Below are 27,985 nucleotides of genomic sequence, written 5' to 3' on the forward strand. Positions count from 1 at the left end.
TGATTTCGGCCTATAAGTTTAGTTGGTCTTTTGTTCTTATCTTTGTTAACCGTCTCAGCAGTTTTGTACAATCAGACACTAAACCCCGATACTCTGCTGTTTCTTCATCCTCCAGAACTTTATACACTGAATATTTATAGACATCATGTCAACTAAATAAATGTATTATTGTTAGAAGAAAAAAGACGACTGGTTGAAGTTAAAACAGAACATGAAATGTGTGTTGTTGGTTATTTATCTTTGGTTGTATCGAGAGATGTTATTAGATATGTGTAACTATAAAGCCATATCAGGTTAAAATTAAGTAACATTTTTGAATAAACCAATTAACATCAAGTTTGTTTTTCAGCAACAATCCAGTGTTAGTTTAAACAAATACATATTTTTGGTAATATTTGCTTCAAATATGGAATCAAGCCCCTTAATTAAACTTTGTTTTTCATACAGGTTGAAGATTTTACTTTTAGGCAACAATATAGTGAAACTTTAACTTCAAGTAAATGAGGAATAAAAGAAAAGATCAATGCTTGTTCTATTTAAATGTTACCAGCCTAAACTTTTTTTTAAGATAAACTTAAAAATGAGTGAAATAAAGTTGGTTTGTATTCCATTGTTAATATAGAGTGGCGTACCCCAACACCTCCACAAAGGACAGAGAAGGTGCAGGCTGACAAGAAACACACACACCTCTGAAAAAAAGCCAAGAAAACACTTAAAGACCCTTCAAACCACGTCAACAGAACAAATGCAGAAAGATCCAAGACAAACTTCCAAAGCCAGAGAAAGAGGAAATGTTCCGGTACAGAGCAGACAAAAGATCGATAAGAAGCCAAACAACAACTAGAGAGGATTTCACACAGGGAAGCAAAGCAGAGAGTCTGCAGCAACACACGTCACACGCACACACAAAGCATTTCGTTTCCTACCTCCAGTTTCTGTCTCATCACAGGCCTTCAGCTGAAATAAGAGGTGCTGGAAGGATTTTTCCTACAAACCTCAGTGTTGTTGTGCATGACGGAGATTCTCAATTATTCAATTTTTTTTATTTACGGAAAAAAGAAAAACAGTTATTCATCTAGAATGTGCCGGTATCCATATCCAAATCAAACATATTTTTGCAGCAAAACTCTGAAAGACCCACTCAAAGAAAAGTTGGGTTTTTGGAATTTATAGCACGTTCTTGTAGGATTTCACTGATGATGGAGGACATATATAAAGAAGATTACGCTTAAAATAGCATTCCTGCGTTCAAATCGTTGTGAATCAGAAGCAGACGAAAAAATGTCTTTTGAAAAAGAGCTTATTTGGGTGGGCCACAAGTTCCCTCCTCCAAGCTTCTCAGCAACAGGAAGGGGGGGCGGGGTTGCTCCGCGTCAACTCAGAGGCGTGTTTCTAATGAACTACTGCTGCTCTGCAGAAATAATGTAATAGAACATGACACAGAGTGGGTTTTTTTAATTTTTGCTAGAAACGGCACAATCATACTAAAAAGAGCACTGGGAACGGGTTTAAACGATGATCAGAACTGGACTTTAAAGTCCTATGAAAGTTGTAGGAAGACAGACAACAATAGTAGTGTGGCAAGCACCAGCAAGTATAATTATCAATTTCCAGTCATACAGGACAAATACACAATCCACAGAAGCCTCTTTCCACTCAGGAGCAACTCATCCAAAATGTATACTGTACCTAATACCATTACTGAGAAAGTGCTAACTTCTTTCACCTGGAAGAATCGCTGTCCTTTGAACATTAAGTCCAATTTCAGCCTCCTCACTCAGGGATACAAGCTCACAGAACATTAGTCACATTGTCACTTTCTTGCATTGTTACACAGTTACAAAAGTAGAACAAAAGTCAGACAAGTCACCTGAAACATGAACGTTACTTTCAAACAGTACTGCTGAACAGGCTATAATGCATATCATGATAGTCACATGTATTTAAAAAAAATGGCACAAATACTCCCCTACAGTGTTGAGTAGAGAGCAATTCTTTTCTACAACCTCAGCATTGTGAACCTTTGTTTGGCACTTCAGGAGAGCTTTGTGAGCCAATGACCTGCCAGCTTTTACAAGACTCGTGTGTGTGAACCAGCTTCCCAGCAAAGAAATATTTACATCAGTAAAAATCCAGTGGAATGTGGAAAAGGTTTTCTGGGTTGGATCAAAAGAAATGTAATGAACATTATAAAAGAAAAAAAAAAGGAATAAGAGGATGAAGACATGTAACTCCTGTGGACTTCATGTGTAAAGATTATATACTAGAAAAATGCAGAAAACCTCACCACAACAATGAAAAGAAAATGTCTTCGTATAGACAAACCAAGGTCAACACTGGGAAACGGATCTGTAGTAAAACAATTACAGCCAGAAGTTGGTCCATTTTCACTTTCACCGCGTGAACTAGCAACGTGGGATCATAGTACACTCAACAACATCAGCAATGGGTCATCATATGCAGTTACAGGCAGATCAGTACAGAGACGGGTAGGTTCAGGTACGGTTTTGGACATCCACCTGCTGATGTGAGCAGCCAGGGAGTGTTTGAAAGCAAGCAACATTTCTGCCGAGGGTGGAAATCCAGCCATTACAGCTGGTGCAAAAAGCAACAGTCACTTGTCTAACTACAGAAAACCCAGAACAATGTCACTGCTGGAGAACAGAGGAATCCCTTACTTGCACCTTGACACAGAAATATGTTGTTGTTTTGGCTGTTTGCTGTCACTTGTGCACATGTCCATTAGTTTTAATAATGGGACAAATTTGACAAATGTGCTTTTTGCTATCTTTCCAAAAGTCAAGAGTCGTATCTCAGTTGGTTACAAATTTTAAGCCTGTAGAGTGTAAAGTTAATAGAAGTTCGCAAGGCTTCAATCCACAAAGGCATGACACCTTTCTGCTTTGTCTGGATCCATCAGGTGACCTAACTTCATTGTGTACTTTTTTTTAAGTGGGCCCCAAAAAGGAAAAGAAAAACCAACCCAGGAAAGCAACTCTGAATAAACTGTGACATAACTTACTATCTCAGAAATGCAAAGAGGCTAGTGAGGCTCTGGTTTGGCACCGCAATTATCCACCGAAACGTTAAATTCCTCAAAAGTGAACATGTTTTTCTCATGTTAGCAAATGTAGCTGCATTTTAAAGCTAAACCCCCCAATTGTGATGCGAAAAACTGAAAGTGACAGTAAAGACATTTTCTGAAGAACTGATTGCATTATAGAAAGATTTATACATTTAAAAATGTTTTTTTTTTGTCTTTACAGACTGCTCCCTGCTAATCTTTATGCTTTATGACCAGTCATATAGTAGCATCCTAATGCCTTCTTCAGCTTGCATTTGCCATCAATAGTCATTGAGCTTTAAAGATTTTGCTTCCCAATAAAATGTTTCTTTAGTTCATTTATGAGAGTATTTCTTTTGTTGTCACTCAAAATACACTATAAGCGGTAGCTAGCTAACTAGGCTTCCCACTAAGTAGCTTGTTAGCATTATCACCCACTTGCTTGCATATAAAACTAGCGAGCTAGCAAAAGGAGATCTTAACAGGATACTTCAATTGCATAAGTTGTTTAATTGTTAACTTTTCCCTTTGCTAAACTTTCATGAACACCTTTGAATCCCTTGTGTATTGTATATGTTAACTAACATATCATAATTAAAAGTTAGTATGTTAGTTAGCATGTTTAGAGTAACAGGATTCATGCTTTTTATAAACCCGGACACTTCAGAGGTATTTCTATTTTATTTGTTTTTAAATCTCATGTCGCAGGCTTTTGGAAAGACAGTAAATAAGCACATATTCTAAAATGTTCCTTTGTGTAAGACCCTCTTTGATGCAGCCTGGATACATGATATGATAACTTTTTCTTTTCTCTGCTTGTAATGTAAAGCGTGGGAGATTTCTGATGCAGCCCAGGGATTTGAGGCACAGTCAGTGAGTTGTGTTAGAGTACTCGGGGTTAACAAATGAGAAGCCTTGGAATTCGTCCTGGTCCAGGTTGGCTATTAGCTCCTGATCTGGGGGGGTCAGCGTTGGGAGGTGGCGTGTGAAAAAGCGATCAAAGTTCTCTGCGTCACGCCCACACTGCCGTGGAGAGGAAAGGAGAGACATGGTGGGGGTGAAGTGAGTGTGATGAAGGATGAAGAGAACAAAAAAACAACAACAACAACAAAGAGAGATACAACTAAAATGGGGCATTGACCAATCAAATCGCATACAGCCAGAACTGTGGATTTCCATTGGTGTAAATGGAAACAGGGACATTCTAACTTCTTCATTGGTGATTGCACTCACAAGCCGCAGCTCTGCACTTGTCAGTGTAGTGACCAATGGTGGAGAATGACTGGGTTCTAGGGATGAGGGATCTAAGTATTTTTCAAACTTACCAGAAATGTTTGATTGTCTTTTGAGCAATCTTAGGTGTCATGACTGCATGACATTAAAAAATAAAGACACGCTGTGTTTGCTTTATACTCACAGCTTTGGGCTTGAAAGGCGGCTGAACCATTTTGTTCTCTAGTTTTTCCCAGTCTATATAACGGAAAAAGGCATGGTCTTTGATGTCCCGCTCCCCTTCTGGACCACAGCCGAGGCGTTTTCCAGGGTGTTTGGTCATGAGCTAGAAGCCGAGGCACAAATGCAAACCTTTAGAAGAGTACACGCTTTTTAAAAAAAATTCAAAATACATACATATATTGTACAGTGTTTCCCCACTTAATCACATTAATCACCTAAACAATCGCGGGGAGGGGGCTTGTCTGCAGCTGTGAACGATGTGTGTTGTGGGATGGAAAGTTTTTCTGGAAAGACAGTCAGTGGCGATTTCGTAGGGGACACGTGAGGGCCCTCCCAAAAAATCCTTTTATCCCCCTAGACTAAGACCACCCATTTCCGCGTAAGATTAATTAAATTTGCGTTTGGGCGCCCCTACTATCCTGTCATCTTGCTGCTACGAAGACCGTATGTTGCGCTGTCTGTGTAGTGAAACGCTGGAGGGGGGGGGGGGGGGGGGGGGAGGGGGGCAAATGGCTCTTTGAAAGGTTCAGGTTGCAGACCCCTGGTCTAGCACATCCACACGCATTCCAGGTTTGTATTGTAACATTATCATGTATGAAGTAAAATGTTTTGTTAAAAAAACAGTGTTGTTGCATAATGAGGAAATAAAACACTTTATGTTATTAATTTGTTATTTATTTATTTTTCGTCCTCAAAAAGTATCGATAAGAGTATCGTTAAAATACCGGATCGATAAGCGGTATCAATAAGAGTAGTAGTTCTGTTAAAACCTTAACGATGCCCATCCCTAGAAATGACATCAGCTCAGAAGCGGGCAGAAAATATCCTGATTCCCTAAGGAAAATAATCGCGGAGAATAATTATCACCCGGAATGAATAATGATTGAGGAAACCGGGTTCTTCTAGAAGAAGATGACCTCCCGCCGAAACTGATGAAGGAGGAAGCACAGACTCCTGGTTTTGAGGCACATAGTGACGCTCCTAATGTATGTTATAAAGTACGCTACAGTACATTCTATGGCTCTGAATTTAAAAAAAAACTCTTAATGTCGAACAATATTCTTTAATAAATGTTTTACAAAGCACCTGAAATGGTTCAGAAGGTTTTTTGAGGAGTAAGGATTGGTGACCGACAATCATTGGGTTCTGGGGCGGGGGGGATGGGGTTTCTCCGTATTCACACATCCTAAATATTTGCGAGTGTCTCTGGTGCTTAACCACCGCGAATATGATGGGAATACTGTATTTTTTTACAATTCAGAAGCCAAGTGAGAAGTTTTATTGTGTGCGTTTGTTGTGTTACAGCTGTACACACCCCCTTGCAGATGGCAACAGCTTCTTTGGACATGGACTTGGGATAGGAGACATGATGCTCCATGATCGACTGGAAGAGCTCATCTTCATCCTCCCCATCAAAAGGAGGCTGCAACGGAACAGACACGTCTCATCGCTTTCCATTCTTTACCGCATTGATTACATTTAAGTCTGAATAAGTATACAAACCTGTCCAGCAAGCATTTCATAAAGAAGTACTCCAAAGGCCCACCAGTCTACAGACTTTCCATAAGGTTGATAGGCGATAATCTACATTTAAGAGATACAAGTTTTATGGACCCTTAAAAGATGAATACACTTAAAAAAAACATCACTTGGCTGCTTGTTAACTCTGAACTCACCTCTGGGGCAATGTAGTCTGGTGTCCCACAAAAGGTCTTGGTGGTAACTCCATCCAGCATGTTCTCTTTGCACATGCCAAAGTCTGCAATCTTTATATGACCCTCAGAGTCCAGCATCACATTATCAAGCTTTAGGTCTCTGCGAAAACACAAAATCCAAGTCTAAGTTGTTGGAAAAACGATAGAGAAAAGGAAACTTAAAACTGCACTCACCTGTACACAATGCCTCTGGAGTGCAGGAAGAAGAGGCCGATCGAAATCTCTGCAGCATAGAACCTGAAAGACACAAAAAGGTTTCCTAAAACCCGGATGGATCGTGTAACAAGTTAAGAGTGAACGGTATGTCTAGTGCGGGGGTCGCAGGTTTTGGGCCGCAGGTGGCTCTTTAGCGCTGCCCTAGTGGCTCCCTGGAGCATTTTCAAAAATATTTGAAAATGTAAAAAGATGGGGGAGAAATATATTTTTGCTTTAATATGGTTTCTGTAGGAGGAAAAACAAGACACAAACATTCTTAACGTTTTCCAAAGCTGTAAGAATGTGTAGAATAAATATTAAATTTCAACATTTCTGTCAAAGTAGATTTGTGTCATAGCCTGCAACACACGTTTCTACCAGAAGGGCGGGATGCCAGGCAGGTGGCCGTTTTAAAAAAACGGCAGCTGTGTGGTGGGCCGTGGATCCCAAGGGGGAAAAAAGAAAAATAACTGAGGAGAACAGAGGATTCAACGTTTCTTGGACCGAATCATTTGCATTCATTGCCAATGCGGAAGGATTTCCTGAATGTTTGCTTTGTAGCGAGAAGTTGTCAAATAACAAAAAGAGTAATGTGGAAAGACATTTCCAGGGAAGGCATGCTACATTTGCAGCCCAGTATCCAGTTGGGAAAGAGAGAAAAAGTCCGATTGCATTACTCCTGGAGAAATTAGAGGAGCACAAAAATATATTTAAGAAGTGGATTGCGTCTCCAAACTCCACTACTGCTGCAAGTTTTGTTGCAACCCGGGAGATAATTAAGCATGGAAAACCGTTTACAGATGTCGACTACTTGAAGGATTCTTTCATCAACATATCAGAACAACTATTTAAAGACTTCAAAAACAAAACTGAGATAGTACAGAAAATCAAAGACATGCCTCTCTCCGCTAAAAAAGTGAAGGAAAGGGCCATTAAAACGGCAGGCAACATCACCGATCAGCAATTCAAGGACATTCATTCAGAGCCAGCATACTCAATTGCCTGAGACGAGTCGTGTGATGTGGTCGATATTGACCAGACTGCGCTGTTATGCAGGTATGTGAACTCTGAAAGGCCGCAAAAGGAATGATCCAATTAATACCCCTGAAAGGCCAAACACGGGGGGAGGATATATGTGAGGCTATGCTGAAGTGTTTAAATGATAATGGAATAAATACCAACGTCCTGATTTCAGTGGCTACAGATGGGGCACCCAGCATGAGAGGATCAAAAAGGGGGTTTGTGACTTTGCTACAGAAAGCGTTGGATCGAAATCTGCTTGCATTTCACTGCATCTTGCATCAAGAGGCACTGTGTGCACAAACATTCCCATCGGAGTGTGTGGCGTTGATGAACCTTGCCATCGAGATAATGAACAAGATAATTGCAAAAGCATTGAACCATCGTCAGTGCCGTGCATTGCTTGATGAAGTTGAGAACGAATATTCCGATCTCCTGCTACACAACAAAGTCTGATGGCTGTCGCTTCGTCGTCTGTTTAGAACACGCGAAAACATTCCTGGAAAGCAAAAACCTGAACGACCCGCAACTGGAAGATACTAAGTGTCACGAAAAACTGCTCTTTTTGGTGGATATGACTGTGACAAGCCACCTAAACGAGCTGAGTGAAAGTCTGCAGGGGCGGGGAAACACTGCAAATGCTTGAAGCTGTTCTGTCATTGGAGCGCAAGCTGACAGTCTTTGCCAAGGATGTACAGCGAGGCACGCTCACCCACTTCCCCTCCCTGAGAGAATTCAAAGAAGCCCATCACGATCACACACTCAACTGTGATTATTTACAAGGTGCGATTGTTGAAATGCAAACTGCATTTGGAAGCAGATTTTGAAAGTTGCGAAAGGAAAGAAATGACACTCTTTTCCTGTCACACCCTTGGAGATTGATCCGTCCTCTTTGAGCACAATTCCAGGAGTAAATCAAGCTGACCTTGAAATGGAAATGGCTGATATAGCCGACAAAGATTTTTGGGTGTCCAAATTCAAACAGCCGAGCTTGAAGATGTCACTCGCCAGAAAGCCCAGCTTGGCCAAAGCCACAAGTGGAGTGAAACTGAAAGCCTCCCAACACCCGAGAAACTTGTTTATGACACGTGGAATGCTCTTCCTGACAGCTATAGGAACATGAAGACACATGCATTTGGGGTATTATCCATCCAACATACCATGAACTACATCAAATCAAAGTATCGCACCCGCCTCACAGATGACAGCTTGCAGTCCTGCGTCAAGATTAAAGTTACATCTTACGTGCCCGATGTTGAGAAGCTGACCACTGATGTCCGAAAACAGAAGTCACATTAAACGGGTAAGAACACAATCCTGTCATGGGCATATATTCAGTAACAAAGTAGCTGCTCTTATATAGTGATGTCTGATTTTTGTCAGTATATATTTGGAATGAGACTTATGGATATTATTGTGTTTTGTTGCTCAGGTCTGAGGACAGCTGCGGTGGTTGTGTGTGGAAATAGAAGAGGAGGCTCCTGTGTTTTACCCTTGCACTGACTTGCTTGGCATTTGCACAGAAATCAAACTGTTTTAATTTGATTTTTTATACTTTACCTTATCAAAAGGCTGCTATTTTTCTTTTATAAACGCAGGCTTCGTTTTATTGCAATCTGTTTAATTCCCAGAGAGGGGCACGTTATGCACGTTCCATTTTGTTGTTGTTTTTATGTATTTGTAGCAACTTAGTCATTTTGATAGAAGGCTAATATAGATACACATCACATGTGTTGCCTTCATTATAAGGCTTACATAACGCTTTTAATATTTTGCGGCTCCAGACATATTTGTTTTTTGTTTTTTTGGTCCAATATGGTTCTTTCAACATTTTGGGTTGCCGACCCCTGGTCTAGTGTTTCCAGCATTTGGATAGAATCACAAAAATGTCAATGTTTTATGCATTTTAGCGTGATAAGTCTGGGATCAAATGTATAATATTTCTTTAAAATTGTAATTGCTGTGTATTTGATTCTTTTTTTCCCCCCTCAGTTTCACTTCTTTGCTTTTCATTCGAACATGCTGAGGATAAACTTTTAGTTCTTCTCTTAGAAAGAATAAAGATTATTCCATCTTATTTTTGAAGATTCGAATAAACTCGATCCTCTCAAAACGCAGAAAAATAGGACAGTTTTCCAAAGAAGAACTGAAGTGGTGAAATGCTAAATAATCCACTAAAAACAAATGACTACTAAACTTATATATTCATTCTTTGTGATGACTTGTCCTAGACAACATTAGAGTTGATGATTAAACAAGCCTGTAATTTTTAAACTACCTCAGTCTGAAAATGTTTCACTTAGTTAAAACAGGAAAAACCTTAAGGTTAAATAAGCTCTCAAATAAAATAAAATCATTGAAAATAATCTGTTTTACTTATTTAAATCCTTTTGTTTTTTTTAATAAAAACTATCAGAAATTTCAAGCAGCCTTGTTTGGCTTCCATTTGAAAGTGTGCTTGTGTGTTTATGTGAGTGATTACTCACACAGCATGAGGCTCTTTAAACTTGCCGACCTGTTGGATTTGGTACATGAGGTCTCCTCCATTTACATACTCCATGACAAAATATAACCGATCCTGAAGGCAAGAATGGAAAAATTAACCAAAGAAGGCAGTTTAAAAATATTCAAATGAGTTTTAGATCCCACAACATGTAGTTTTTACAATTAAAGCCCCACTCTGATCATCTTTTAATCTATTGTAAAAGCGTTCCAAGTTGTCTTTTAGTTATAAATATGCAGTTTTTAGCCAAAATAAAAAAGTCTAGTGATGTTTTCTAGGACGTAGTTACTGCAGAGGTTCATTACAAATTCACCTGAGCTGTGGGCGGGACCATTGCTGTGGAGCAACCCCACCCCCCCTTTTGCCTACTTGTTGTTGAGAGCTCGGATCAGGGAGGTTGTGGCCCACCCAGCGTATTTTCTTTTTCAAATGGCTTTTGTTTTGTCTGCTCTTGATTCACGATGATTTGAATAAAGAAATACTCAGAAATGCAATTTTAAGTTTATATATATGTCTGTGTCGATAATGAGAAAAATGTCACAAGAACCATTTTCATCAGAGTGGGTCTTTAAGAACTTTACTTTTTCAGCTGTAAATTATGATTTAATACATCCCATAAAACTCAACATTTTTAGACAATAAGCCAAAAAACAGTCCCGCGTCCAGAATCAGTGTGATCCGTGAAGTTTCTTCATGTTCCTTACTGTGGTTTGAAAACAGGAATGCAGCTGGGTGAGGAAAGGTGGTTTCCCCGACAGAGCGAGGACCCTCTTCTCCACCATGGTGCACTCCACGTCATCATCTTGAATCACCACATCCTTCTTCAGGACTTTGATGGCGTACAACTCATCTGTTCCTTTCCTCTCAGCCAACATCACCTAACGAGACAAAAAAAAAAAAAAACAGCTTCAGAATAACGGGTTTCTTTTTTCTAACCACATCACAATCTCCCAGCAAGCCTCACCTTGCCAAAGCTGCCTTTGCCCAGAACCATGATAAAGGTGAAGTCTGAGAGCTTGACACGGTCCTGATTCCCATTGCTGTCATACTTGTGTACAGAGGAGGAAGAGGAGTCTGTGGGTTTTCCTGGACCCACTTTTGCCCTCTGGAGTCAGAAATTATTTAAGGAAATGAATGAAAAAAGAAAGTTTTCAGAACAAACACACATAAATGTTTCGGTATACAAACAAGTATTTCAAAAATCTCCATTAATCTCACCTCAAATTTTTGCCGAAGCTCTTCGTTACCATCTTCTCCATCCGGCTGGACGGGAACATTAAAGTATTCTCCTTCTTCTTGAGACAACAGCTTGAACCTAAAAGCCATAAGAATTCAAATTTATTTTAAGAATTTACAAAAAAATGTCCCTCTTTCTCCCACATCTGCTCACCATCCATCAATCCCTTGTTTTTGTAGCTCGGAGATGCCAAAGGACAGAGAACCCATGAAGTCATTCCGGCTGGTCAGATCCCAGTCCCACACCTCTACTGACAGACGGCGGTCTTTGTCATTTTCACAGAGTTTACTATGAAAGAATTGAACAAAGGGTTGATCAAAGTCACATTGGAAGCAATAAACAAGTAAAATCAAGTGGAAGCATTTGAACCAGTTGTTCAGAAAGTGGTAGGTTTTTAGGGAGGAGAGATGTGATCGGAATCTTTTGAATAACAATGAGCTTAAACAAGAAAAAGAAAGAAAAAAACCAGCACTCACATGAGTTCTAGTTCACTTCATGCTCATTAGACTGCAAATGGGGCTGACTGAGTTTTATTTAACAAGGCTAGACAGTAAGAACTGTCCTAAAACTGGTCTAAAATAAAGCAAAAAATGGGAGATGTCTCACAATGTGAATGTCTCGTTCCAGGTGGGGTTGAGACAACATTTAATGGTCTTTGTCTTCTGCTTGCTTTCACTCTTGGGATCAGGAATCAGCTTGAGCTTGACGTAGGGATCTGACAGACCATTTGGGTCCATGGGCACCAGGTTTCTGCCCTCTTTGACTGTGAATAGGTGAAGAAATGGCAAAAGAAAGAAATATATTGATCATTTAGTAAAGGGGGCTTCTTTCCAAAAAGCAAAGCAAACGGCGGTGACCCCTTAAAAGTTAGTGCAACACACCTATACCCACACCTGTATCTAAAGCTTTTAAGGCCCGTTCTGCTCTTCCCTAAACAACTTTACATCTGAGAACACTTAACAGCAGTTTAGTTTCTGTTCCATAATCAATTGGATGCAGTGTTGGAGAGAGAGCAGGCACATGGACGCATGTCCCAGTGGAAAAGTGGGTCAATCGTTGGCTCATTGAACGACTAATGGACTTTCCAGTTTTACTGCTCAGCTGATAGGGCACTTTGTTTAGTGTGTGTGTGTGTGTGTGTCAGAATGAAAAAAAAAGTGAGAATGAAGAGAGTAATGGACAGGGCGTACTCACTAGTGACGGTGAGCGTGCCCTGAGTGATCTGGGCTGTTATTTGGAGGCGACCTCTTCTTTCAGTGTGATCCGTCCCGCAGAGGCTTGGGACGTTGGCAACACATCGCTTGTGGATGTTCATCATACAATCTGAGTAGAAAAGGACAATATGCAAGTCAGCTTTGTGAAAAGAACCATCAAATCACTCAGAATACATAAAATACCGTAAAAAGTCAGAGAAAAGTTTTCTTTCTTTGAAGTTTTACTCTAGCAAAGGAGGTTTAAATGTTTGAACTGGGGTTTCTTCAGTGGCTAGAACTCATTGTGCTCTCCTGTCATCTCAGACTGATCTTTAAAATGTACAGACAAAACATTTTTCTGCACAATAAACACTGGAAAATGTATGAGGAAACTATTATCATGAACAATCTAAAGATATATGTACTGGGTTTAAAAACTTGTACTTTGCATTAGACACAATCATGTGTTATTTAAAAGGAGCTGTAAAGGCTTACAGATTTTTTTGTAATTCATGTTTTAGCTTTTCTTTTTTTTTAAATCAACCAACCGAAGAAATTTCATATTATCTTTTCTCCCTCCGTCAGATAGGGGAATTCACACAGAAAGGATTTACAATATAACAAAAAAAACTATGTTTTGGAAGCAGAGTGTGTCCACTAGATGGCAGACTGGCATAAGATCCAGAGCTACCACTGGGTGGTGACTCCACTCTAGTGTTGACTCAAATCTGTCCAATTCTGACAGAAACAGCCACCACTTCCTGATATCTCAAGTTGATATAAAGAGAATAAAATGCTATGGAAAAACGATGTTTTGTTTTAGCTTAGGACAAAGCTGTTGGTTGGTTTCAGGAAGGAAGAGTGAACCATTGCACTCTTCCTTCCACATGTTGTCCCAAACTGTTACAATTACAAAATAGTATGTGTGGGGGAAGGATAGCCCCCATATGCTCTGCAAATTTACAAAATAAAAACACCTTATTAATGCATTTATTATCAAAAGCATCACCAAAAAAAACAAGTGTATTTTATTTATAATTTTACTCATTTATCATCTCATTAACTCACATTTTTGCTATATATCACGGTCAAATTAACATGTATTCGTTCCTTCTCCGACTGAGACATTACTTATTTTAGTTTTGGATCCTAAACTTAAAAATAAATGGAGATAAAAAAGGTTTTTTTGCATGATTCTGCAGAACAGTAGATACCCAGTTAGTTCTGTAAAATGTGCAGCTCTAGTTTATTAACAAAGAGGCTTATTCAAAGTCCGTTTGCTGCAAACAGCCATAAAGAGGAAACGTGTACCCACCAAAAATGCTGAGAGACAAACTTCCCCTTTGAGTCACTAATAAGAGCCTCTAAGCCGATGGAATGTAAAAAAACAGTATCAGCAAGGTCAATCATTTTTCCGCAAGAAAAACTTTTCTTCTGGTTTACATTTGATTTATTAATAGGTTAGAGCAACCTTTGAATATAAAAATGCTTCAAATTCTAATAATTGGCCCGACATACAGTTGCAAAAACACTCCACTAAAGTGTTACCCTTTTTTTGGCTTAATTATACAGGAAGTCTACTTAAAGTCTTGACTCTATTGAAGGCATTTAACTGCGTTCATTTGTGTTTCTAGTTCGTGAGGATCAACACGCACATCAGAGAAGATGTTTTCTAAAAATTAAAATAATGAAAGTCATCAAGGAGAAGCTTATGAACATTATTTCAGATAGACAATCTCTAAAAGAAAAACTTGCATTTCTCTGACAGAACCGCCATAAAGTACCAATGCAGGTCCATGTATCTACAGTGTTTTCAGTTTACAATAGACAGCAAGGTCAATAATAAAGGTTTAAACCAAACACAGGTTTGTGTTGCACCGCAACAAAACGATGGTTGATTTCAATGTTAAAATTACATTTTTTGCAGGGCTCCATTATAAAGTATTGCACAAGACAGGAAACCTGTAAGCCCTTTAAATAGATGTCGGCTAAAAATAATAAGTAACACTTCAAGGAAATAGACAACCCTGAGTTTCTGCTGAAGTCAACACATTACAGGTCGAACTTTACTCTTTTAAATTCTCATTAATGTGTTCATATTTGGTTATTTTACCACAGATTCTATTTTAACATTAAAAAAAAAAGTTATTAAAATATTTATTTCAATTTCAATTGAGAAAAAAATCTGATATGAGAAATAAAGTTTGATGTTAGAGTACGTACGGTCACATTTCATGCCCTGGTGTATCAGCCCGTAGAGGAGGGAGCCGCAGTGGTCACAGAAGGTGGGGCTTGAGTAGGTGTGGACCTTGAACTTGTGTTTGCTACGAGGATCCTGCAGAAACAGAAAAAAGAACGATGAGGACTCTAGATTTATATGTCTATAATCCAATTAAAAACCCCTTAACAGAGAAATGGCAACTAAACTGCTGACATTTCAACAATATTAACTACCATTCATAACCTCTACCAGCTGCATATTTCACATAGCTGTAAATACAGCTTTATCCTTCATTACCTAGTTAAGATTGGGAACAAGATCTTCTCTTTGTTAGCTAACCTGTGCTAACCACTGCCACAAAAAGCCACCTTAATTGTGAGCAATGGCTGAATAATTTATTTCCAAACTGGCATCCCTCTACGGGGGCCTTTCATAGGGTTTAAAGAACAAAAAAAACTGTCTGCAGGCTTTGGCTGTTGTTCAGCCACAACTATGTAAGTACAGGTGAAGAGTGGAACCTGGCGTGCATTTCATCCGGCGCCCCTGTGGGTGAAACACCTTTATGAGTGACCTGTTCTTCCACCATTATGTTGTTACTGTGACATTTAAAGACCCACATGTTTTTAACATGTTCGTGTTGCATTTTTCTCATGATGGAGGACATATTTAAAGAAAATTAAACTTAAAATTGGAGATGACAATAAATGTTGTTGGAAAACGGGTGTAGGTGTGACAAAGAAGCTCCAACGGCAGGCCACAAGCTTCCTCCTCCGCTCCATTCTGATGCATGCACTTGCAGACAAACTTGTTCGAGCTGGTATCTGGATCTAAACTGTTGCAGCTATGTTGGGTTGGGGTTGTGATGGTCTATAGCAGGGGTCGGGAACCTATGGCTCGCGAGCCATATATGGCTCTTTTGATGGTCACATGTGGCTCGCAGACAAATCTTTAATTATAGTTTTTTTTTTTCATTAGACCAGTCCTTCTCGGGCGCGATGCGATGTCAGAGGCGCGCAGTAGTAGCAGTGCTTAGAGAGAGAAATCTGCGCCAGCGCTATCAGTTACTATTATCTATTATTTCACAGAGTTTGTACCAGCTGGAAACCTGTGAATTGACGTGCCTAAAACTGCGCGCTCCCGTCTCTGAGAAAGAGCGCGCAGATGCGGGGGACGGGATGTGTGAGGGAGAAAGCAGAGGGTGGGGCTGAGGTGTTGTGGGGACAGGCAGCAGGTGAATCGCGCAGGGATTGTAAAAACGTAAAACCCGCTTCCCATCACTCACTGCAGCGTGTGAGTGTGTGTTTGGCTCCCCGTCTGCATGTGAGCAGTCTGTCTCACATCTACAGAACATTCAGACCTACGATGACGTTTAAAGTCTCAACGCCTGAACGAAGCAGAAACTCACCACGTATCAACCAGACTAGACCATCAGCAGAACTACCACGAGAAATACTCATCATTTATTAGCAACAGAATAACAATGTTATTAAAAAGAATCCACAGACTTATTGTACTTTAAAAATGTTAAAATTAAATCAAATGCACACATTCATTTGTATATTTAGTTTTAAACAAATTGTCGCGGACTGACTTGGATGGCTGTTGGGCCGCGTTAAAAGTTCTGGAGTTCATTGAACGCGTCAAGCAGAGATCTGATTGGCCCTCAGTTCTGTCGTTCAGCCTGTTGTTAGGTAGTTTGGACCAATGGGGTTCAGCTATGGGCCGAATAAGGGAAATGGGAGGGGCTGCAGCGGGAGCAGGGGAATATAAAGTTGGGAGAAGCGCTCTCGTGTCGGCGGGAGAGATTCAGGAGTTGCTGAATTAATTGAAGGGCGTTTGTTGCGGTCTGCAGTAATCGGAATAAAGAACTTTAAAAGAGGTTAAGTCTCCGTGCCTCAGTGTGGGGAAAGGACACTACATTATTGTATGGCTCTTTCGAAATTAAATTTCAAAATATGTGGCATTTATGGCTCTCTTGGCCAAAAAGGTTCCCGACCCCTGCTCTATAGGTTGGTGGGAGAGTGTAAACAGATGGATGATGGGAATGTGGCCTAACTTACTCAGCAGTGACAGTCCAGCCTAGAACTTGGAAGCAAATTTTTAGGGAACTAGTGCCACTTTGCAGAAATTACGTCCTAGAAAATGACCTTTTTTTTCTTTTGTTTGTTTGTTTTGGCTAAAATCAGCATAATCATAAGTAAAAGAGCACTGGGAACACTTTGAAAATAGAGCAAAAGATAATCAGAGTGGGATTTTGAGCAATTGAATTTGGCCTAAATGGCAAGAAAGGGTTTTGGCTACAGAGAGAAGAAGAATTATGGTATGGATTTAATTAATGGAGGTAAAAAAACAGCAACAAAAAAAGAAGAAGCATTTATCATTTCCCCTAATCTGGATAATGATTATGTGGTTTATCTTTAATGAATTTTGAACAGAAAACAAGAAAAAACTATAGGGACACGGGTTTACTCAGCGGGATTCAGAAAAAATAAGCATCTGGAGATGCACCAAAGAAAGAGTTAAAGATTAGTGAGCATCAGCGTATGAGTTCAAAATGCATGCTGACTCACAAACAGAGCAAATGAGGGACATTGGCTCATTAAACTGAGGCAGCCAGGCAGCACATTTTCCCTTTACTGACATGTCCTAATATGATTTGGGGTTGACATGTCAGCAGGAGGGGGGGAGGCCGGAGGAAACAACGCTGTGTGTGTTCTCACCCAGCAGCACAAACGCAAAACAAAAGCCAATACTGACCTTGGTGATTTTATTAATAACCAGCCTCCAACCACAGAGCAACACACATGTAATACAATCCATGGGATTTGAAAAGGAGCGACCAGTTACAGGGAGGATTGCCTTAAAGAGATGCCAGCTTTTCAAAATAAAAAGTAACAAGCTAAATGGAACATTTGTACGTTCATGAACCCTTTTTTTTTAACTTACATCTGAAGCAGGTCCTTTGTCGGCCCCTGGACATGAAAAGGTGACAAATTCATGACAGCGCTTATGGACCACGAAACAGCACACTGGGAAGAAGAAGCAGGGAGAGAGAGAGAGAAAAAAACATTATTGCTGGCTTCCTAGCAATAAAAAATAAGCAAACGAGCAATTTATCCTTCATTGGAAACGTTTTTTTTTTTAATACATTTACATACAACCATGCATGAGGGGGCATCTCTTAGCTCCGCCCCCCCAAACAACACACTGCAACAGGAAACTCTGAAACCTCAAAGGAGCCGGCTTTATGCCGAGTGATTTCAGCGCTAATACTTTTTGGCATCACCCAGAGAAATAAGCACAGAAAACTAAAAGTTACTAAAACCTCTAAACATATTTGGCAGATGAGTAATAGTCAATTTTCTTACTGACAAAATGAAAAGAAAAGCTGGAAAAAGCTCAAAGTCTTCACTAGTTTTTGGTAACCCTGATGTACAATCTGTGAATTACTGTATATATACATTTGATTTAAAAAAAAATTCTGCTTTAAATACAAAAAAATAAAGCCCAATGTTTCACATTTAATATGAGAGTGATGTGTAATCCATGTACTGTGTAATGGTGAAGAAAACAGTAAAATCGAGAGTCATTTAGTCAACAAAGAAAGAAATTTACAAGCAGCTCTTTGGTAATTGGATGGTCTGAGGGCCATCTGTCCAAAACTGTGTTGGACTCATTTGACAGCAGCAGGGGTAAAAAACACAGCGAAGTCTTTTTTTTAAAAACGAAATTAAACACAGTTAATGTTAAAATTTTCCACTTGGGTTGGAAAGGTGGTATGAAATTTCCAAAATAAGGCTAAAAGAATCAAAATACTTCTTGACATTTGTGTTGCACTGCAGTAAAGCGAAAGTTCCTGCAGGACCAAAAATGAATAAAACCTAAAGATGTTCGAGATCCGTGGCAGAGAAGCGTGAGAAAATGTGTCAGTGTGTAACCAAGGCAACAATGACAGTGAATGATAAAGAACTTTGTGGGTTTCTTTCCGTCAAATTCAGGTTGAGTCATCGATCAGTTATCAAAAACCGCTTGTTTTAAATTTATCTTTTGCACAGTTGGGATGCTACGGCAATAAAGTAACCCAACTCATTACACTAGAGCTAAAAAAAGGGTCACTGCATTTTTAAAATCCTTTTATGGATTTATAGGCGACAATAGAACCAAAAGTATTCAAGGTCATTTGGATTGAACTTTGGTTTAAACAGCTGATTTGCAGATGAAATGTAAAAAAATGTACAAAAAAATAACATACTCAGCCCTTTCTTTATGTATTTTCTTAATCAAAACTGAGCACAGACATGTGCTCCGGCTACACCAACAGCAGTCAAACCGTCTCAAATATATCAAGTGTTACAAACCAGCAGGAGTCTCTCGCAGACGGACCGGTATCAGTTTCACAGATGCTTAGAGGACCTGCAGGTTCTGATGCTCGTGGCACGTGGATGGGATATCACAGCGCCTCACACACAACCCAACAGAAGGAAGCAAGTGTGTAGAAACAGCAGCAAATACTTCACAGCATTTAGGTGAGACTTGGAGGCGCCAGTTTGCTTTGTTATTTGACATTTAAGATGCTACATTCCACTTCATTTGCCTGAATTACATGTTGAATCTGTCACTGTGTCATGCTTATAGTTAACGTGCAAACAGTAAATGCTCAAAGTTTCTTTGAGAAAATTCCACAGCATTATGAACGTTGGTCAGGTTTAACTCTATGATTCATGGGAATGTCCAAAAGCAAAGGAAAAAGAAAAGAATTAAATAACTAGTTGGCATGTTGTTGAACAATTTGTTTGTTTGTTTTTTAGTAAAAAGTGAGATCATCAGAAAATAAGGCCTCTCTCCCTCCCATGTGAGTTTTTTTGTTTTCAATAAGTCAAAAGTCAAAATTTGAGGTTTTTAAATATGGGTACTTGTTATTTTTATTTGATGCTTTAAAGACAAAATGCTTTAGGTGTCAAAGGATGAGAGTTTGAATAGAAATGCAGAAAAAAGTCAAAATGAAGCTCCTTTGAAACACCCACTAAACAAAATAACAGCAGGATGTTTTCCTGCTTACAAGTTGCACACAAAGACCGTGCACTACTGTATACTGTCAGCTTCTTGAGAGTGAAAGTAACTACAACTAGACCTCCATTGGAAATAAAAAGGACAGACGAGTGAAGCACATGACAGCAACATGATTGTGGTTTAGCCTCGTTCTGACTTAATACGTTGATTTACACTGTTTCCACTTCACAGTGACTGACAATCTTAAGTAAAAAGGGAATTAAAAAGCCTAACAGGTTGTCATATCTCCCTGTCATGACAATGTTTCTGAGCTGCTAAAAAAAAGAAAAGACAACGCACAAACAAACGCACAGCGTGTGATATTACTCTACTTTAATCTTAATTATTCACATTGTCATTACACTTTAATGAGGCACCAGGGCAACTGCAGGCACTTTCCACCAGCTTTCATGAAGTAAGGTAACCGTGAGCTCGTGTTTGTGTTTATGTGTATGCTCATTTATGCAGGAGTGAGATGGGGTCGGGTTAGCCATATTTTATGTCAAACGGGTTACACAGACATGGCGGCAGCTTTGAGTGGAGATGCCTGAACTCTGAGCTTAGTCATAAACAATGCAAGTGAGGCAAGAGGCTGAGAGGAGGCTGACTGGACGAGGAAAAAAGAGAAAAGAGAGGCGAGAGATTAAATTAGATCAGGCTAAGAAAAGGAGTTAAGTCTCCCACTGTTCCTTCCAAAGGCTGAAGAACAGGAAGAGGACGGAGGGTTTGGGCACACAGACGTCTGTAGAAACTAGGGGTATAACCGTTCATTTTTACAATGATTTGATTCATATCATAATTTGAGGGTGACAATATGATGCATAGTCTATATTTGGTTCATTTTGAATTCGATCCGATTCACTGACGTAAAATCAATCCAGGACATCTTTAGCCAAAACTTCAACCAGTGTGACTCAGAGATAAATACCTGGTACTGAACAATGCAGGTTAAGTTTTACAGATTCTTTGTATTTCTTTTAAAATAATCAACTATAAATTAAATATGATTCACAAACAAGTAAACAAAAACTAATGGCAAATCCATTCACATTTTAGTCTCATGAAGTTCAGCCCACTGTTGTTTTTCCACACGAAAAAAATCCAAAAGGAAGATTATTAGAACATCCTACCACACTGCATGGTCACATGTCTTTGCTAAAAGTGTCAAAGTGTTTCCACACATTGGACTGGAATTATAACGTATCTCAATCCATATAGTATTTTCCAAGATTGATATAATCGACCCATTTCATATTCAAATTTTTAATGCTATAAGTCAATTTGATTAACAACTTCCCTCAGACAGATGATCTGGTTGGATGGCAGGAACTTAAATCGATTAATTGATTAAGTCTATTAATCGTTATTCCCCTCCTAAGAACTAAAGGCAGCCAGGATAACAAGCTCCAGAGCCCAGAAGACGGGGATGGGTACAGGTTTGCGGGCCTGGGAATACATCAGTGGACTGAGAGTGTCTTGACAGAAACAGAACTGGACATGCGTGCATGTGTCTGTGCACGTGCGTGCGTGTAAGTGAGAAAGACCGGAGCACAGCTGGCTATGTGGCAAAGTGAGGGGGTGGAAATTCATTTCTGCTTCTGCGGCATGTCAGAAAGACGGAATGAGAGGTGGAGCGGCACAAAACGCTGAGGAACACATGTTGAACTCGAAAGCCTCTTTACTCATACGTGTGCTCCTGCGCGCACATGCCACTGGCACACAGGCCCGGTGACCTGGTGAGGGGGTCTTTGCTCTGTTGCCTAGCAACCACGAAGAGCCCTAAAACCCCCAGTTTTGCCTGACTGACAGCACTGAGTAAAAAAAAGAGAGTGAACCCAAAATAACAAGAACCAGATAACAACAACAGTTTTCAACAGGAGTGATGGGAAATTCCTCCATCTTGGATAATTATCAGCCCACACATCACAGATGGAGACACTCATCATCATCATCATCATCATCATCATTCAGGCCTCAACAGGCCTGAATGACTAGAAAGATGACTTCCACCGAATGCTCATGTCAGAGCATTGTGTGATTTTAGATCTTAGACATATCAAAAACTGACACTGTTTCTCCTATAGGTAACGTTTCTTCTCCTTTAGAAGAAACAGAGACTGGATTCTAGTAAAACAATCCACATCTACCTCAAATTGTACTAACATAGATTAAAAAGGAACCAAGTAGTGTATTTGCATCTACATCGCTTCTGAACAAGCACAACTGAGAACTAAGAATTGTTTTAAAGTGTACCTGACAGATACAGCTGTAATGAGGATTTTTGGGCTCCACTAAACCCTCTCATGCTTCACAAAGGTTTCTCTCTGCTCCAGCTGTAGTGCCACAGGTCTGCATCAAACAGAACAACAGCTCTGCTAATCCAAAGGACTAAAAGCTTCAGCAGCTCAGCTTTACACATTTTGGATTAACTTTATGCTTCAAGAAAGCCATGACTCATTTGTTGTGCCCTGGTCATCCACTGAATTTCAGATCATCATGCAGAAAAATTAGCAGATTTTGCACCCAACACTCTGTATCCCTGAAATTGTGTATGTGATTACGTTGAGATAACACTGCAACGGTATGTAGATTAAATCAATCAAACCTCATCAAAGCAAGTCTCATTAGAGATACTAATAGCACATTTCCTGCAGGAAGTTTAGCACAGCGGAGTGATAAAGGCAGAAGGCAGAACCACAGAAGAGAAAAAAGCAGCAGGGTGCAGAAAATCCACAAAACACAGTTGTTTCTAGAAAATGGAAGCCTTTCACACAAAAAAAGGAAAAATAAACAATGATAGGCTGATTAAACCCTCTGAAGCTCCTTACCTTTAAAGGGCCGTTGCCATGCAAACTCATTTTTTTTAAGCTTTTAAGTGTTTCATAATGTTCATTCCTTACAAAAAGAAACCCCAAAGTGGTAAATTGATCCATTCACGCATTTCTAAGTCTTCCTCTAAAATCTAAAATCCTGCGCTCTGAGCACCAGCCCCTCCCAACTCACAAAAACGAGCGGGTTCTCACGAGCTGACGTAGACCAGTGAGAACCGCCCCTTCCATGAAGAGTCTGCGCTGCCCGCACCGCCCCCCCAGGCCAACAAACACACCCACATACACACGTTCTCCGCTGAGCTAGCAGTAGTCATCAAAAATGCTTTCTTTTTTTCTTTTATATGCACAATATACACATCCATCTTTGCAAAAGTTTGGGTGTCGTTTGTTTTCGTGTGCGAGACTCTGACAGACTTCTTAACTTCCTTAAAGTTAAATGATTAAAATGTTTTAAAACTGAGACCAAAGACGACTGTCTTAAAAAAGCGACACTGTTTCAAAACCACATCAGCCATTGAATTTCAGAGTACCTGTTCAAAACTTAAGACGGTTTCATTCATTTCATTATTTATCTTTATTTTGAAATGGCTCATTTGTTCAATGTATGGATTCTAAAACAAGACGTGTTTCAAAGAAAAGTGCCAACACTGCAAAACTGATGCAGACTAAAAAGAATCCAACTTAACAAAATAGTAAAATACAAAAGATAATTGTGTCATTTTTATTTTTTTAAACTTTATTTAATAGCTAAGCTGAAAACATCAAAAAACCAGCGTTGCAATTAATGTCATTTCAATAAAATCAAAAGCTTCTTGTCTTTTGTTTACCATCAAAAACACCAAAGCTCAAAAAAATACAGACTGACTTAATACATTTTACACCCACTTTTTATTTTTAAAAATATCAAATCTAAGCTCTAATTTTTCTCACTTTTAATAATTGATATATTAAGTAGAGGCAACACCTCAGTATCTGCTCTCTTGTGGAGCAAATACATTAAAAGACATCGCTGTAGGTCAGTGACTCCCAACCTTTTTCAGACGAGGACTTGTCTAAGTTTAGACAATATTTTCATGGACTAGCATGTATGAGGCTAAAATGGGCGTCCTATTTATTTATTTATGCATTTTTAGTCTCCTGTTTCCCTCAACTTTTAAGGGTAAAGTTTATCTTCATCCTCTGTACCATATCTGTGGCTGGTTTAAACTTGATTTTTACAATGGATTTTGTGTAGGAACCATTAAAATGTTTGACCCATAGTTGTCAAATTGGAAACAAATAAATAAATAAAATGAGACGATAACTTCCGCTACATCTGACTTTTAAGGTGTAGCGAATAAATGCAAGAATAAAAAATAACAGTCAGTAAAACAAGAATTTTCTAAATATAATAATAAACATGAATCCACCGTTTAAGCAACCTCATTAGACAGACGGTTGCTGAATATTATCCAACAACTGTGGCAATAAAGCCATATTTGTAGTAAAGACTTCTAGGTTTTGTCTGTTCAAAGCAGCTTTCTGTTTTCTTCAAGTCAAAGGCTTTTTTCTTCCGTCTCCTCACAGACTCTTTTCTGCAAAAAGAAACTTTCCAAATACCTTTGTTTTTCGTTAACGTTCAACAGGGTTTCAAATTTGGTGGTTGGCGTAGCCGCTTTTAGAAAGTAGCGGATGCATTTTCAAAACGTGACCGAGAGACTTGACATGCATCAAGAATGAGTCGCTCAGCCACGTCTCCAGTAGTTTTCCAAAATAAAACTTCACAATCAAATTATTTATAAAACAGAAACATGTGGTTTGTGATTTTTTTTTCTCTACGACTCCGTTCCTACCAACTGTGTCATGGACTGGTATCGGTCCGCGGCTGGGGTTAGGGCACCACTGCATATAGATCAACATATTTTTCCATTGGAAATCGTGTTTACATGCAGGGATACATGTAGGATGCACGTCAACCCTACTTTCTATTTGTCTTTGAAGTCTGTGTATGAAGCCAAATCTTTCGTTTCTAGATTTGTTTGTGAGCATAAAGGCAAAGAAGTGTCCACACCTGAGGAGATTACAATTAAAAATTAATGTTAAAATAACACACATTGAAGTATTTGTTGCATTGACAAAGAAGCCGTTTACTTATGCAGCATTTAAATCCTGGGATGTTTTTAGCTATTTTTAACCCTCAATATAAAATCTCTTTAAATATATGCAGGCCAGAACATATAGGTAAGGCAATGGTAATGCTGACAAACTTGATCTGTTTCTTTAGAATGTTTGTGCACAAACAGTGAGTTTGTTGGCTCATGCACACTCTCCTCTAACGACCCACAGTCTGCGAAAAAACCATCCACAGTTATGGGGTCCCAAATTCATCCCAGTGAACATTTCAAGTGAAGAGTTTGTTATGGTTTAGGACCACTTTGACCTTTTTTTCTCCACTAACACTCCACAGAATAGCACACAAAAAAAGGAAGCAGAAACTGTTAAAGTGTACAGCCAGGACTCTGACGTTTTCTTCTAGAGGGAAGCAGGAGGAGGATCTTGCCTTCCACCAGCGGGGGACGGCTGCCCTCCAGGCTATGACATTTGTTTTCTTGGGATGCTTTCTGGCCACAATTCTGGCCACAAGAACCACTTAAAGAGCAATGGAAAAGCTCACAGGACCTCAACATGTGTCACCACTTCTGTTTACAGAGATGTGTGCAGCGACAAAAAAGCTGTGAAACCAAAGAATTTTAGATATTTGCAGCCAGCTTTCCTCAATTTCTATGTTTTTACCCATCAGCTGCAGAGACTGAGCTTCCTTTGAACCGACTCAACTTTCAGCTGGACTAGTGTTGTTAGTATTTTGTCCCACCCTCAATGTCATCACGCATGTAAAAACAAGCCTCAGGAGGACAACTAAAACATTCAGCTCAACAAACAGCATGGCTCAACCAAACCCGTTCTTTAATGAAAAGGAGCAAACATGGTCCAGGAGGGTGGAACTCCAACTAAAAGAGGCACACGACCAGCCTCAGGCAAAGCTTTTATGACCATTAATGAAGATAAATAAACAGTCCTGGTTCCATATAATTGACTGTTTGAAACAGTTTCTAAAACCGACGGAAGACAGTTCACCTAAACCTCAAAAGATAAAGTCGCTCTGTCACGCCCACACACTGAAAACTGATTATTTATCTAAGCTCACATTCCTGGAACTTTGTACATCTCATTTCATGCCCCACACTTTTCCACGGCTGTCCTCCTCAGGAAATCCTACTGACTTCATTCATTTTGACAACCTAGACCATAAGCGACCTGTTCATTGCTTAGCCCAACCTCTGAGCGCTGAGAGGTTGAAGGTCTGGTCTGTCTCTAGCTAGATCACCTGTTTTGTGGCTGTTTCTATAGGACTTGTATGCTCAATATTTGCAGAAAAATAAATGAACTATTCTTTAATGCACTTTTATGTACTCTTAAAAAGTTGAGATTAGGGCTGCACGATATGAGGAAAACTTGGGATATTAGTGATCAATAATGCGATGATGATATAACTTGCGGTATATGAACAAATAGCAAAACCTAAAACATAATTTCCATTTCACTGCTTCTTCTTCTTCTTCCACTTTCGGCTTCTCCCATCAGGGGTCGCCACAGCGAACGAGTCGCATGGTAAATTTGGCAATGTTTTACGCCGGATGCCCTTCCTGACGCAACCTTCTCAAACCGGGCTTGGAACCGGCAGAGGTAGAGAAGGGAACAGGGAGCAGCCCGGAGTCGAACCCGGGTTTCACGGACGGAAGGCGCCGCAAACCAGCACGAGCTAAACTGGCTCCAATTTCCAATTTCCATTTCACTGCAACAGTTTAAAAATTATAGTCCAAATGACCCACACCTACATAGGAGCCGAACATCTAAGATAAAAGGGCTCCATCCGATTGGTCAAATATATAAAGGAATTTGTTTGTTTCGTTAAATACTTCAAGCTGCCATAAGATTGTTTTAGCATATTTAAGGTAACCATTTATTGCAATTTTCACCATCTTTTGCGATATGCATATTGCAAAGTTTGACATTGCGATAACGACAAATTTGCAATATATTCTGCAGGCCTAGTTGAGATACTAAAATCGGTGTTGCACTGTATTTTTTTATAGGCACATTGTCAATTATCCATATTTTTATCCAGTATAAAAAACATTTTTTGATTTCATTTGTCCAAGGAAAACAGGTAAAAGGGGAGCCTGATAGTTTCTGGTTGTGTCTCCAGACAAGCCTCCTAACAGACTTCCCTACTCGAGGCAAAAGCCATTAAAAACACATAAACTCCAAGATGGAACCAGAGCAAGGACTAAAGCAAGGACATCTAATTGGGTGAGTACCTGTCAGGAGCACTGCAGGGCCTAAGCTGTGCATGTGCAACTTTAGGCGACTGTCTCCACAATTATATTAGTCTCGCTCTGCCAGAGCTCCAAAACACAGAAACAGATCCCAAAGACAGACGCTAAAACGACTGCAGTTCGCATGCAGCCAGTGTGGTGTCCTTTCTGATATGATCCGGGGGGGTAAACCCCAAACCTCCTCAAACTCATCTCTAAGTGGCAGATGTCAGCCCACATTCTTTGTACAGTCAGATCACTCTGCATCACTGATGTGGCGCTGATGCAGATGTGGCGGCAAAATACTATTTATGGACAGGCAGCATCTCCGCCCTTAGCAATATATGGTTTGAACAAAGCTATCAGTTCCATCAGCCAGAGTCGAGCATGAAACTGGTACCAACTATGCAAAACCGTCTAAACACGACAACAAACGCCTCTGCCGTCACCAGGCCTCAGCTGTCTGCGCGAACGCCTTCAAAAGTATTGAACCGGTTGGTTATTTCAAGCATGAAGAAGGCATGCCCCTTCACACCTGACGCTCACCTTTATACCTGCTTTCTCATCTTTCTAAATACCTGATTTATCTGCAGGAGCCTATCTCAGCAGCCACCAGGGGAAAGACAGGGCACCTGTCCAACTCAAACACAAAACAATGACCGGCCAGATCTTAATAAAGACGTTGGCGGTGATTCATTTCAGTTAAGCTGCGTCTATTGAAAGGTCCCGATTCCTGTCAGTTCTTACTGTAAAGCTGAATTAATGGTACATGTACTGACAGAAGGGAGACTTTAGACCTTAAACCAGTCAGCTCACAGATTAAAAATTCAAATCTCTTTTCAACAGGAAACAATAGTTAGTTCCTCTGTTTGTTATCAGTGCCGTCTGCAAATTAGAGCATGTGAACTAAAATTAACAACAAAAAAAAGACACTAAGGGTAAGAAAAGGCATCTCTGAATACCTGCTGAGCAGGTATCCAAACACGCCCACAAAGGCAGAGTAAAAACCCCCTTGTCACATACTGGGCTGTTTTCTCAAACACACTTTGGTTCCTCATAAGAAAACAAGTCGGCACAGGATGGCTGACATTCCACCGAATCGAAAGGGACAATGCACCCCCCTTTCCATCTGAGCTGCAACTCTGCA

The 27,985-nt window shown here is 39.8% G+C and overlaps 1 protein-coding gene across 2 annotated transcripts in view; it reads right to left on the reverse strand.

The window, feature by feature from the left end:
* LOC101161464 (protein kinase C beta type) overlaps window positions 1-27,985 on the reverse strand; it is a 34,346-nt gene that overhangs the window by 2,693 nt on the left and 3,668 nt on the right. The window contains exons 3-17 of one of the 2 annotated variants that reach the window (XM_023958253.1): window positions 17,550-17,632; window positions 14,606-14,717; window positions 12,384-12,512; window positions 11,796-11,952; window positions 11,343-11,477; window positions 11,171-11,267; window positions 10,917-11,057; window positions 10,657-10,830; window positions 9,936-10,027; window positions 6,409-6,471; window positions 6,196-6,334; window positions 6,023-6,103; window positions 5,835-5,942; window positions 4,482-4,622; window positions 1,574-4,087 (exon numbers count right to left, since the gene is read on the reverse strand). In XM_023958253.1, the coding sequence (XP_023814021.1) occupies window positions 3,935-4,087; window positions 4,482-4,622; window positions 5,835-5,942; window positions 6,023-6,103; window positions 6,196-6,334; window positions 6,409-6,471; window positions 9,936-10,027; window positions 10,657-10,830; window positions 10,917-11,057; window positions 11,171-11,267; window positions 11,343-11,477; window positions 11,796-11,952; window positions 12,384-12,512; window positions 14,606-14,717; window positions 17,550-17,632 (1,805 nt within the window). In that variant the 3' untranslated portion in view covers window positions 1,574-3,934. Of the gene's footprint in view, window positions 1-1,573; window positions 4,088-4,481; window positions 4,623-5,834; window positions 5,943-6,022; window positions 6,104-6,195; window positions 6,335-6,408; window positions 6,472-9,935; window positions 10,028-10,656; window positions 10,831-10,916; window positions 11,058-11,170; window positions 11,268-11,342; window positions 11,478-11,795; window positions 11,953-12,383; window positions 12,513-14,605; window positions 14,718-17,549; window positions 17,633-27,985 lie in introns of those variants that run through there. The other variant, XM_023958257.1, reaches the window with a different exon arrangement.

The sequence above is a fragment of the Oryzias latipes genome, chromosome 1 (assembly GCF_002234675.1).
Source record: "Oryzias latipes chromosome 1, ASM223467v1".
Lineage (NCBI taxonomy): Eukaryota > Metazoa > Chordata > Actinopteri > Beloniformes > Adrianichthyidae > Oryzias > Oryzias latipes.